Source organism: Oreochromis niloticus, linkage group LG3, assembly GCF_001858045.2.
Source record: "Oreochromis niloticus isolate F11D_XX linkage group LG3, O_niloticus_UMD_NMBU, whole genome shotgun sequence".
In the NCBI taxonomy this organism is placed as follows: Eukaryota; Metazoa; Chordata; class Actinopteri; order Cichliformes; family Cichlidae; genus Oreochromis; species Oreochromis niloticus.
In genome coordinates, this window is record NC_031967.2 from 58,781,423 (window position 1) to 58,794,643 (window position 13,221).

The window sequence follows — 13,221 nt, forward strand, 5'->3', positions numbered from 1 at the left end:
TTCTTCATCTCTGCTCGTCCTTGTGGAACTTTCTTGTCTTCATGTTTCCACTCCGCTGTGACGTCCTGAAGCTTGATATCAGTTGTAAATGGCAGCAGGACAGACTGAACCCCTTTAACTGTTTCCACCATCTGAACCTCAGGAACTGAGAGGAGAATATGAGACAGACAGACAGATGTCAGTGAAGGTGATCCTCCATCATCTACAGTTATTATAGTTTGATACTTTCATTGTTTTTATTTAGTGTTGGCCTTTTCTTTTGAATTCAGTTTAGTTTCTGTCAGTTTCCAGAGTGGGTTTGCTCCTTTCACTTTTGTTTTGATTGTGTGTAAATGTTTAGTTTTTGTTTAACTTTTATTACGTGAACTCTTAGTTTTAGTCTCTAAATTCTGTTTTGTTACTTATAAATCTATACCTATTTTGGACGGTGGACAAACAGCTGTAACATTCACCTCTGACACTGAGAGTCACTGATTTCTGTATCAGCATGTGTCCATCCTTGTTGTAGACGGTGCAGGTGTAGACTCCACTGTCAGTGAGGTGGAGGTCTTTCAGGGTCAGACTGAGGTCTTTAGTGTTCAGTGGGTCTTTCTTCATCTCAGTGCGCTGTTTCTGATCTTGGTCCTTTAAGTGACACTGGTCTTTACCAATCTGATACTCATGGACCATCTTGTTTTTGTGTTTCCACTCCACTTTGACATCCTGGGTGAAGCCTTCTTTGATTTTAAAGGGCAGCAGGACAAACTCCTTCCCCTGTGTCACCTCCACCATCTCCAGCTGGTACTCTAAAGAGAAAACAGAGGAGAACATAGTCAGAGAGACAACATCCTTTACATCTAGATGACTCATTGTAGAGACGTCAGGTCTGAACTTCCTGGAGCCAGGAGATTTTCTGACTGAGGCCAGACCCACAAAATCAGACACTTCCTTTGATAGATCCAAATCTTGTACCGGTTAAAGGACTCAGTATAAGATTTGGGGACCGATGAGCTACTAGAAGATGGATCTTCAAAGTCCTCATGCCCACAATGTTGTGCACCATCAGACTCTTCTCTCTCATTACATGAGCCAGTAAAAATTTTGGCTTCTTCATTAGTTGGAAATGCTTCCCTAATTTTGTGATTGTTAGTCTATCTTTGTCATGGCCTTGAGCTGTTTGACCTAGGGTTTTTAAGTCTTTTAGCAGTCATGTCGTTTGTAAAGTTTTTATTTAAATATTCTGTTTGGTTCTTCATTTGTGTGTTTTTAGTGTTTATGTTTTATAATTGTACTTTTCTTAAGTGTTTTTAGTCTACTTCTTAGTTCTGGGTTGTATTAGAGTTTAGTTTTTCTCTCAGTGTTTCTTGTTCCATTTTTTGTGTGTCTGCATTTCCATGTTTAGTTCTCACTTCTCACTTCCTGCTTTATTGGATAGTTATTCATCCCTTGCTCTTTACTGTGAGTTTTACTTCCCTCATCTTATTATCTGTTCTTTTACATCTGTGTCTCATTTTCCCAACTGTCTCTACTCCCCTGATTACCCTTCTCTGTGTGTATATATAGTGCTGATTTCTCTCAGTCCTGGTCAAAACATCAACTCTACTTCTCAGTGAGTTTTCTTCATGTACTTCTGCTGTATTTCTTCTATTTCTTTCAGCCCAGTGTATTTCCAAGTTCCATGTTCCGCTAGTTATGGTTTTCAATTTTCTTGTAGACGTTATATGTTCCCCTATTTGACTTTCCTCTAAAACAGCCTAACAAAGATTCAAATCCTCTCTTCATTTAGAGCTCTCTGGTTATTTGTGCCATAACTTCAACATTAAATATAAAACAAGCTCAAACTGAAAGAGCACAAAGAGCTATCAATTTAAAATATATTGGAATTAATAAACATTAGACTGTGACACAGTCCTACATATCAAACTGAGAAAACAGTCTGCTCTGATGGTGGACTTGTTCTGTTTTCCTACAGAGCACCACGTCATCTCCTTATATCAACATCTGCCAGTCTGTGTACAGGGAATGAGGAAACCCCGTTCATTTACTGAGATCAACAGCAGACTTTCCAGTGTAAGACGTCATAAATATGTGAACATGAGCTGACTCTGGAACAGCTTCTATACAATCATGGACTGTAAAACAGAGGCAGGAGCCACCCTCTCTCTCCTGCACTGTACGGCTTAACTCACATACAGCAAACCTGCACTGATTCTACATATGTCACATTCCCATGATGCATCACAGGCTGTTTGATTGGATCTTTTTCATTGAGGATTTGTAATGTGGACAAACAGATGTTACTCTCACCTCTGACACTGAGAATCACTGATTTCCGTAGCAGCATGTGTCCATCCTTGTTGTAGACGGTGCAGGTGTAGACTCCACTGTCAGTGAGGTGGAGGTCTTTCAGGGTTAGACTGAGGTCTCCAGTTGTCAGTGGGTCTTTCTTCATCTCTGCTCGTCCTTGTGGAACTTTCCTGTCTTCATGTTTCCACTCCACTGTGACGTCCTGAAGCTTGATATCAGTTGTAAATGGCAGCAGGACAGACTGAACCCCTTTAACTGTTTCCACCATCTGAACCTCAGGAACTGAGAGGAGAACATGAGACAGACAGACAGATGTCAGTGAAGGTGATCCTCCTTCCTCTTTCTTCTACAGTTAGTATATTTTTATATTTTCAGAGGTTTTATTTAGTTTTTGACCTTTTTATTAAGTTTAATTTCAGTGACTGATTTTACTTACCTAAAATGTTTACTTGTATTTTTAGATTTAGGTTTAGCTTCCTTCATGGTCCCTGAGGTTTGTGGGGATTCTTGAGTTTCTTTTTACAGCTATTAAGGTTATTATGAAGTAAGTAAGTATTAATTTTTAGATTTCTGTGTTTGTTATAACCTCTGAAATCTTTGTTCTTGCTGTGACGAGTTTTTTTTAATCAGTTTTGTGGTGTTTTATTTTGATAGTTCTACTCTGAGTTCCCTGTATCATGACCTTCAGCTGTGTCCACTTCCTTTAATGGTCCTTGTGTGTGTTTATTGTGCTGTGTTGCCTCCTCTACACTGTTAGCCTTTGCAGTAATTTCCATAGCTTAGTACTGCAAAATCAACAGTAAAAAACTCTAAAGGATGTTTGCAGTTTAGTACTGTAATTTGCATGTAATTGTGGAAAAATTCCATGAGATTACATTATTTTTACGGTAACTCACCGTACTCATGGAAACAGCTGTAAAATACAGCAAATGTAACAATTGGTGATGTTACTGAGATTATACTATTACACCATCTGGATTTCTGTTGTTTTCTACTGTAGATCTCAGAGTAATTACTTAAATCCTCATTCAGAGTGTATTACTATAAAATGCAATTCACTGTGAGAGTAGCATCACATGTAAACTACAATATACAGCATCATTTTTAACTTAAGGAGTAAGTTGCAGCCACACTCAAATGGAATTTCTTGAATTGAACCTCATATATTAATAAATGTATTTGTTTATTCAAACAATGTGAAACATTATTACAGTCCACTTTGTATCAAACAACCAGTCTCACTCTTACAAAAAAGAATATTTAAGTATAAGTATACTTTAAAAACTAGAAAACAAGCAAGTTTACCTTTAGTTCACTTTGTATGTATTTTCTTGATTTTTTAGACCAAATTACATTTAAGCATACTTTAAGTACAGTTAGAAGTATACAGAAAAGTATAAGTATATTTAGTCTATACTTGTAGTATAGTAGTGCTAGTAATATACTATGTAGTTTGTAGTTTATTTGATGTATACCTGAGGTTTACTAAGAAGTACAAGTAAATACACAGCATGCATTGCAGTGCTTTAACTGTGAAATTAAAACAACAATGAAACAAATGATTGATGTTTTAAAACAAGAATCTGTCAAAAATTCTTGTGTAATGTCTTTTACCTTTTGAACAGAGTAAGTGGGGCAAATCATTAATTTAAAAAAGGAAATTGTTCAAACCGTGAGTGAAAAGGGTCAATAGATAATAAACCTCAACTCTCAAAACACTTTCTCACCTGTTTACAATATAATTCTGGTACTTGAACTGTGAGTGTAGTTCTCGGAATGAAGAGTTTTGTTACATGTGAAAAATAAGTTTCAATTGCATTTTAATTATTGTTTTTCAATCAGAAGTAACTCAAATATAAACTACAAAGTAAATTAATAGTACACTTGTAAGGTTTTGTAAGGTATTGTTTTGGAGTACAGTATATTTTAATTATACTCTTATAGACTGTAAAGGACATTATTCTAGTACATTTATGGTGAACAAAAAGTACATCTAAAAGTTCATTTCAAGAATACTTTTATGTACTAAAACGGGGCCAATGTAGTCCCAAGAAGCATTATTACTATACGTACTAGGTAAGGTATACTTGAGAAATATACTTGAAGTATACTTATTTTTTGTATGGCCAGCAACAAAAACTAATGGTTACATTTAGAGTAATGTTTACAAATGACTTCATTTAGCAGGGTGTTCCTTTTTTCTCTTCTTATTCTTTCTTATACTGGACCTTCATTTGTTTTGTATAAGGTGGTACTTTTTAAGACACCTCTGCCTAACTACAGTGAACTAACCAAAAGTTCACTGAAAAGAATATGCTGTGGTCATTTTACACAAGTTTAGGTGTCACATCCGTGAAACCTACACCACTAACCAGCGTCAGTCCTACAACTTCACTCTCAAATTTAATAAATTCTGGGACAAGCAGAAACTGTAGCGGTGCATTTTGTGGCAGGCCAGACTGCTATTAAATGCACTCTCCTAAAGAAATAATTCCTTTGTAGCACCACTTCGTCTTGGTTCAGAAGAGATGTCCTGGATATACATGATAATGTAACACGGGTGTTTATGTTTGTTCATGTTTAGCACGTTGGGTTGTGTTTTTAAAGCGATTGTTACGTTTTTAAAGCGTTTTTATGCAACAGGTGTGTGTAGCACTTGTTACATATCTCAATGGGAGAGCAATAGCCGACACCACACCTTCACCTGACGTACAACGTGACGTATGGCGCACACGTCGGGTATTCACTTTCAAAACAACAATGAGGATAGAAAATATTGCTCGAGGTGGTTAATTCTCCTTTCGCTGGTTGCCAACCACCGTTAAATAACAACAAGAAGAAAATATTGATCTGCTTTTCTTAGTTTTGCACGTTTAAGACACAATTCAGACTCAAACAAAGCTGCAAAGCAGGAGAACAACATGGCCATCAACTGTGCCACAGATCCAGCTCGCTGCAGCACAGAGTGATGATGAGACCGTTAACATGTGCAACTTAGAAGTAGTCAGAGGTAACTGGATGGAGTTCAGTCAGGTTAAATGCACGGTTGATTGGATTATATCTGAAGATCGTATGCTATTCGTGATAACTCTGCTAGACTCCAAATTTCTCGTCCATGAGGGAGTATCTCAAAAGTAAATGAAACAACTAAACTTAACACTTTTTCCCTAAAACGGACTGACATGGGAAACATTAAAGTTGGATTGACACCAGCTAATCAGTCTGAAGGTAAGTGTTTTTTCACTTATTCGACAGAAGTCAGAAATGCGTTCTTATTACTGTTTGTTTTGACTTTTAAGCTACCCAGCCAGGTTATTTTCATTCAAATGCTAAGACAAATATCAATATCTATGAATGTGGAGACTCAAAAGACTAGTTAGGTAATAGTTGCCGATGGATTTATGAGACTTGATAGAAAGTTGGACGTTTGTGAATCGGTGAACTACCGAGGTTGCGCTCAAATGCTTAAAGCTGTTAGCTGGTCAGTGTTTTCAGGTGTGCTTGTACTACCTGTACGGTGCGGAGTGCTGACTAAGTCATGTTAAACCCATTAAAGCGTCGAGCTCAAATATGTTTTCATTTTTATGCACTGCTCTCTTGTCTTTTGTCAGCACACATTTTCTGTTTATTGAAGCCTTTTGTTAATAATTTTGATCATGTAAAAACTGGGAATTGGTCCCTATTGACAATACTCTTATTTTTTTTGCATTGCATTGCATATGTCATTTAGGAAAGGTAATTGGTCATTGAACTTTTTGCAACTATGTGTATTTGTAAATTTTGCGGCTTCCGTGCACACAAATTTATATTGTTCAGTTTGCATGTTAAAAGCCACAAACATGTAGCTAACTATAGGCTTTCTTGTGGAACTGAGAACTGTCCTGCCACTTTCAGAACATTTTCTGCCTTTCATTCACATATGCATAGGAATCACCGAACAAGAAGGGAGACCACTGAGGAGAAGTTCTATGAGTTCACGGGTGACCTCAGCTGTCAAGTTCCTGGATGTAGGTATGCTGCACAAAACTTTACAACTCTGTGCCCATCTCAGATTTCACATCAAAGACGGGAAAAAAGTATTATGTCCATTTGAAGATTGCTCTAAATACTTCAGTGTCCGAACATCATTTTCCAGCCGTATTTCTCGAAAACATAAGTAGACAGTTCAGCAGTCAAGGCAACAAGAAATTGGGGAATTTGCCATAATACAAGGACAGGACACAGTTAATCTATTAGAAGACAGTTGGCTTTGTGTAATTTAAAAATACAGGCTAAAATGCTCTTACCAACCAGCACTATACAGAGCATCATAGAGGAATTTCAGGATCTTCGCAGCTGTGCAATGCACGATGTTCTTGCAATACTGTCTGACAAACTGTCTTCATTTAATATTCCACAAGCAGAAGTGGACAAAATCAATCAAGAACTTTTTTCATAGAGGACTATATATATCTGAGACACAGTAGGTTTCCTGACAAAGCTTTAAGTTACGTAACGGTAAGTTACTGGTAAATATATTGCAGTTTATTACCTTGTAGCGGGCTTACAGTGACATACCGTGAATAAACGGTAGTATACCAATTTCTTAATCACAGTATGATGTTACTTTGTTGACGTAATTTACGACATAACGACATAACGGTATCTCACTGGCGTCACTGTCGCCAGTGAGATACCGTAAAAAAAAGCTACGGTGCGTTACCATAATTTGTCCAAGAGTATTATACCACAACAGCAAAAAAACGGTAAGCTACAGTAATACGGCGTCACGGTATGACGCTGGCAACACTGACGCCAGTATGTTACCGTAAAGTGGAGACGAAAAGTCTAACAGTGTGTGTTGCCTCCAGCAGGGTTTGGATTGTGTTTGTGTTTCTGATGGACTTGAACTTTTAAAGTGTGTCTTTGGTTTACTTAGTCGGTCTCTGTGTGTCTGTGTCACAAACTGTGAGTCTGCTCTGCTGTGTAACCCTCAGAGATCTGTACTATGAACAGGATGTGATCTTATCCAGGTAACTTCAGGCTCCACTCTGGGATTTCTGTACGATGGAGGTGTTCACGTCTTACTGGGATAAATCACCATGGTAACAGATGCTGTAGACCTAACCTGCTCTAGAGCTGGTTATGTTCCAGATTAGAGATCAGTGTGTAGTGACCAATCGACAGTGTCATTATTCATGGAGGATCCCTCAGAGCTTTCTATTATTTCTATTATCTCTACCTGACAATAGAGACCAGCTCGAGGTGACTGTTGTTGTGATTTGGTGTTATATATATCAGTATAAAGTGAAGTGCAGTGAGAGTAGGAGGCTGCAGAGTCTGTGTGTTTCCCTGATGAGCATCAGTAACAAAGAGAGTTTATAAGCTTTACAACAGTGTTATTGTTCCATAAACTTTAATATCTGATAATATAACAGGACACCTGCACTGTACCTGCTGACCACCAAATACCAAACCTGTCCTTACACCATGTTTGATTCTGTTTGTATGTTTAACAAACAGCAGCAGTTCGTGTGATCCTCCATCATCTCCTCTGCTGTGTAACCAGCAGCTCCTCACTCTGGTTTTCAGTTACTGTGGACAAACAGCTGTAACACTCACCTCTGACACTGAGAGTCACTGCTTTCTGTAGCAGCATGTGTCCATCCTTGTTGTGGACGGTGCAGGTGTAGACTCCCCTGTCAGTGAGGCGGAGGTCTTTCAGGGTCAGACTGAAGTCTTTATTGTTCAGTGGGTCTTTCTTCATCTCTGTGCGACCTTCATAATCTTGCCCTATTAAGACAGACTGATTCTGGCCTCTCTGATAAGCGTGGACCGTCACTTTCTCATGTCTCCACAGCAGAGTTACATCCAAAGACAGGTCGTCTTTGATTCTGAAGGGCAGCAGGACAGACTTTTCCCCCTGGGTCACCTCCACCATCTCCACCTGCAGAACTGACAGCAGAACATGAACACAGACAGACATCAGTGAGGTTGATCCTCCATCATGTCCTCTGCTGTGTAACCAGCAGCTCCTGTTTTCAGTGTTTCTCTGACTTGGAGCTGAATGGCTTGTGTGTTGATGTGAGAGGCTGCACAAACAGCTGTGCAGCTTTCTGCTGGTAATCAGTCAGACTGCTTTTCTCACCTGTGATATTTAGTAACACTACTTTCTGTAGCAGGATGTATCCATCCTTGTTGTAGACGGTGCAGGTGTAGCCACCATGGTCACTAAGTTGAAGGTCTTTCAGTTTCAGACTGAAGTCTTTAGTTCTGTGAGGATCTTCATTCATCTCTGTGCGGTCTCTGTAATCCTGGTCCTGTAAGAGATGCTGGTGTTCATTGTTCTGATACACATGGACTATCATGTTTTGGCGTTTCCACTCCACTTTGACGTCCTGAGAAATATCATCTTCTTCAGTGACTTTAAAGGGCAACAGGACAGACTTCTCCTCTTGTTCCACCTCCACCATTTCCACTGGGTAATCTGAGGAGAGAACAATGAGACAAACAGATGTCAGTGAGTGAGGTTGATCCTCCATCATCTCCCCTGCTCTTTAACTGGTAGCTTCATCCTGTTTTCAGGTCCACACTGAGCTCTCTGCTTCTCTGTGGTCCTTTTCTGTATTTCTGCTCCTTTAACACAGCTGTTCTAACACCTCAGATACACCTGGACCAAAAACTCCTCAGCTGAGTAAAGAATGCCATCAAACACTGTGAGCTCTGTAAATACATCAGTTACTGAAGAAACATTCTGAGCTCTTCATGTACCAACAGATCCTCATATCAGATGTTGGTTCTCAAAGTCCTTGTCTGCTCCTCATGACGTTTATGAGAAAAATCCATAAGTTTCACTTTAAAAAGACATTTTTAGAGTTGATGGCCTAAAATTTCTGATCGACTGTCACAGCCATGTTAAGGTATGAATGAAGGACCCAAAAAGCAGGCCCTAGCTGAGATGTAAGTGAGCTCTTTTTGAAGGAGAGAGACATACAAGCAAAAGCGAGGCTGGCGAGAAACCGAACTAAGAACTGAACAACAAACCCGAACATGAGGGGAGGGAGAGTGAATGTAACATGAAAAATGACCAGCAGGAAGAACAGCATGGAGAAACACGGACGGACCAGTAACAAGCGAGAGAAAACACAGGGCTGATTTATACACAGTGTTGGGGAGTAACGGAATACATGTACCGCCGTTACATATTTAAAATACAAAATGTGAGTAACTGTATTCCCGTTACAGTTACCGTTCCAAAAGGTGATATTTAGAATACAGTTACTTTGCTGAAATAAAGGGATTACGTGGCGGTGTTTCCTGTTTCATATGTTAGGCTATGCTCTCTCTATTTTTTGGTAATACCACGCCGGTGGAAACCCAAACAAAACACGCATTAAGAGGCTCTAATGCCTGTGTCTCAATCTTGCGGCCCATGTCACCTCTACTTGCGGCCCACATAATGACGTGAAGAAATATTTTTTAAAGTTTTTATTTAAAAAGTTATTTAATATGAAGGTAACAGGCAGAATGCTACAGGCATAGCCATAAAGAATGTAGCCTCATGGCAGTGTAGTCCGTGCTGCAGCGAGAATGGACTACCATACTCGTTATGTGTCTGTGAGCGAGGGAGGGAGAAAAAGGAAAAGTACGAGCAAAAACGGGAGCTGGAAGCATGTAAATATAATAATAACCACTGCAGCCAAGAAGAGTGCCTGACGAGCCCAGCTGTAAGTAAGCTATTAAGACTCAACTGTACACTGTGTTCGTGTTTTCCTCCGAAACAATAAGTTCCGTTGGAGCAGCCTTTCAACGCCTCTCTCTGTCTCCCGCAAGCAAAGTTGACCCAGACAACAAAGTAAAGCTAGTTTTCAGCTACGAGCCCGACACGAACCCGACGTATGAGCCAGAGGTCCCTTTACTGTTTTATGTCTTTACAGTTCTGAGCCACGGACCTGTTTTATAAACGTGCGGAATAGTTTTCTACACGAGATCACTGCAAAAAGTGCAGCCTTACCTAATGTCCACCCTACTGTTACTCATTTTATATTAAGATTTAAAATCTAGTTGGTATTGGTATGGAGAGTTACCTTCAGTAAAAGTAATAAATCACACAGCAATAGTACATTCATGTAGTTGTAAAAAAGCATGATAATGTATTAAGTAATCCAAAGTATTCAGAATATGTTACTCTCATTGAGTAACGTAACGGAATACGTTACAAAATACATTTTGGGGCATGATACCATCCACCTTCACCCACAGTGTGTTTGAGGTCATGGTTTCATGTGAAGCCACAAGTGCTGGCACTCACCACCAATATATTGCCAACAAACCAGATGAGTGGGGCTTTAAATTGTTCTGACAAGCAAGTTCATCTGGCATCATCCACGACTTGCTGCTGAATCAAGGGCGATCTACATTCTTCAATGCTCCCCTCAGTGAAAAGGAACAGAAGCTACCTCTAGGGGCCAATGTTGTAAAAAAACAAAACAGTATGTAAACCCATAAAAGAACTTCAGCTCTTCACCAGTTTCAGCTTGGTCCAGAACCTGCACACCTCCTTGGGTGTCAGGTGCATTGGTACTGTATGACCAAACTGCACCAGTGGAGCTCCCCTGATGGCAGACAAAGACCTGATGAAGAAGGGCCATGGAGCCTGTTATTAATGATGAAGGTCTGATTGCAATGAAATGGTTTGACAAGAAATGTGTCAACCTACTGGACCAGAAACCGATGGCTCTCAAAAGGTTTCCACCTGGCTGTGTCTGAACCAAGTTAACAAGCCAGCATCTAGAGTTGGACAACCATGATTCAGCTCTCCAAGACCACAGAATAAATGCTACACCCTAAGACCCTAACGACCAAAACCAGAAGCAGATGTGCTTGATTTGCACTGTTTTTATTTTATTTTTTAAAACAAAAATGATTTTGCACAGTAGCATTCAATCAGAAGTGGCCTGAATGTGAGTATTTTGTGCTGTAGCACATTTTTCACATTTGCACATGAAAAAAACTATGTATTTTGACAGAAGCCATGACAGACTTGAACTGGTGGACAGAACCAAAGAGCATGGATATAATTGTCTCCATGTAGTATTTTGTATTGTATTAATTGCAGTCTGGGATTTCTAATCAATTGAAAGGTTTTTAAGCATACCTGTCAGGGGCCTGGGTCTGAGGGACCTAAGGTCACTGTTCATCATAAAGACTCCTGCGTTTGGGTCCTCATTCCCCACATCCCCATATCTGCCACGCAGACCATGACAATACCTAAGACCAGAAGTTTTGGTCTAAGCTGACTGATAAGTCTGCTTCCCATTTTGCAATAGAACAGGATATTGATTGATCTGTTTTAGAAAGAGTTCTGTATCTTTTTGACAATCATTTTTGGGTTTTACCCCTCTGTGAATCGCTACCTCATCGTGGTGGAGGGGTTTGTGTGTCCCAGGGATCCCAGGGACTATGTTGTCTGGGACCTTACCGGGATTACCTAGGATTACTAGGCCCCGCCCTGAAGCCAGGCTCGGGGAGGGTGCCTGAGGGTGAGTGTCTGGTGGCTGGAACTTAATCTATGGGGCCCAGCAGGGTACAGCCCGAAAAAGGGCCATGGGCCCATCTTCCTGTAGGCCCACCACCCGCAGAAGGCACCGTAGGGGTCGGATGCATTGTGTGCCGGGCGGCAGCCAGGAGGCCCTGGCGGACTGGGCCCTGGCGGACTGATCCCCGGCGACCAAGACTGGCAATAGGGACATGGAATGTCACCTCTCTGGTGGGGAAGGACCATGAGTTAGTGCGTGAGGTTGAGAGGTACTGGCTAGATAAAGTCGGGTTCACCTCAAGGCACGGCTTGGGCTCTGGAACCACTCTCCTTGAGAGGGTGTGGACTTTGTCTTAGTCTGGTGTGGGTATCTTGGTATCCCCTTGGCTTGCTGCCTGTACGTTGGGTTTCTCCCAGTGGACAAGAGGGTTTGTTCCCTGCGCCTCCAGGTCGGGTAACAGGTCCTGACCATCAGCGCTTATGCACTGAGTGGCAGTGCAGAGTACCCAGCCTTCTTGGAGTCCCTGGGTGGGGTACTGGAGGGTGCTCCTCCAGGGGACTCTGTTGTCCTGAAGCTCAGCTAGCCTGAAAAGGCAATTTTTCTTCTGTTCACTCAGAGCAGAAACCTCACAAAGACTGTTTTCTCTGAGCCTGCTCCTCTGACTCTTTGTGCTCCAGTGATCAAGACAGCTGTGGTCATCACCTGCAGTGCCACCACCTGCTCCACCATCTGCGGCTCCCACACCATTGCCTGCAACACCACCACATGCGGTTTCCACGCTGTCGCCTGCAACGCCACCCTTGTCTGGTCCTGCCTCGTCTGGTCCTGCGGCTTCCACGCCCACATGTCCACGTCCTCCTCAGCCCGCATGTCCACATGCTGCTCGTCTCACACATCCACACCGTCGCGGGTCGGTGTGCAGAGACCTCCGCCTTCTGAGCTGTGTTGCTGCCTTCCTCGTGGCCGGCCTTCTGAACTACTCCATTGCTGCTGCTGCTGCTGCCTTCGCGGTCAGCCTCCTGAACTGTATCCTCGCCCCCACTGCCTTCCGCACGGCCGTCCACCAGACCTGCTCTGTCACACACCCTTGACAGTTTAGTTTATTCTTGTCTGAGTCAGAAACACTTTCACGTGCAGAGCTGCATTCATGAAAACTCACACATCAAAATACCAGCATCTTATTTATCTTGGGGAAACTGTGAGATCATGAACTCTCCTCCTTGAAACAAATTGAAGGTTTCAGCATAAAAAAATATGACAACCTTCAATTTATGGAATTGACATAGTAGTATGGACCGCATTTTTATGGTAGTCTTCAAATCTAGAGGCTAATGTCCAACGAACAACTTTGCGACACTTTCATAAAACCCAGAGAGTACTTTAAAAAAAACAGAAACTAGGTGAAAGTCTGGCCTCT

At 41.3% G+C, this 13,221-nt stretch overlaps 1 protein-coding gene across 1 annotated transcript in view; it reads right to left on the minus strand.

Annotated features, from left to right (window-relative positions):
* LOC102080179 (muscle M-line assembly protein unc-89) overlaps positions 1-13,221 on the minus strand; it is a 156,244-nt gene that overhangs the window by 137,166 nt on the left and 5,857 nt on the right. The window contains exons 4-7 of the mRNA XM_025905173.1: positions 8,414-8,752; positions 7,888-8,220; positions 2,287-2,568; positions 453-785 (exon numbers count right to left, since the gene is read on the minus strand). Of these exons, the coding sequence (XP_025760958.1) occupies positions 453-785; positions 2,287-2,568; positions 7,888-8,220; positions 8,414-8,752 (1,287 nt within the window). The remainder of the gene's footprint in view (positions 1-452; positions 786-2,286; positions 2,569-7,887; positions 8,221-8,413; positions 8,753-13,221) is intronic.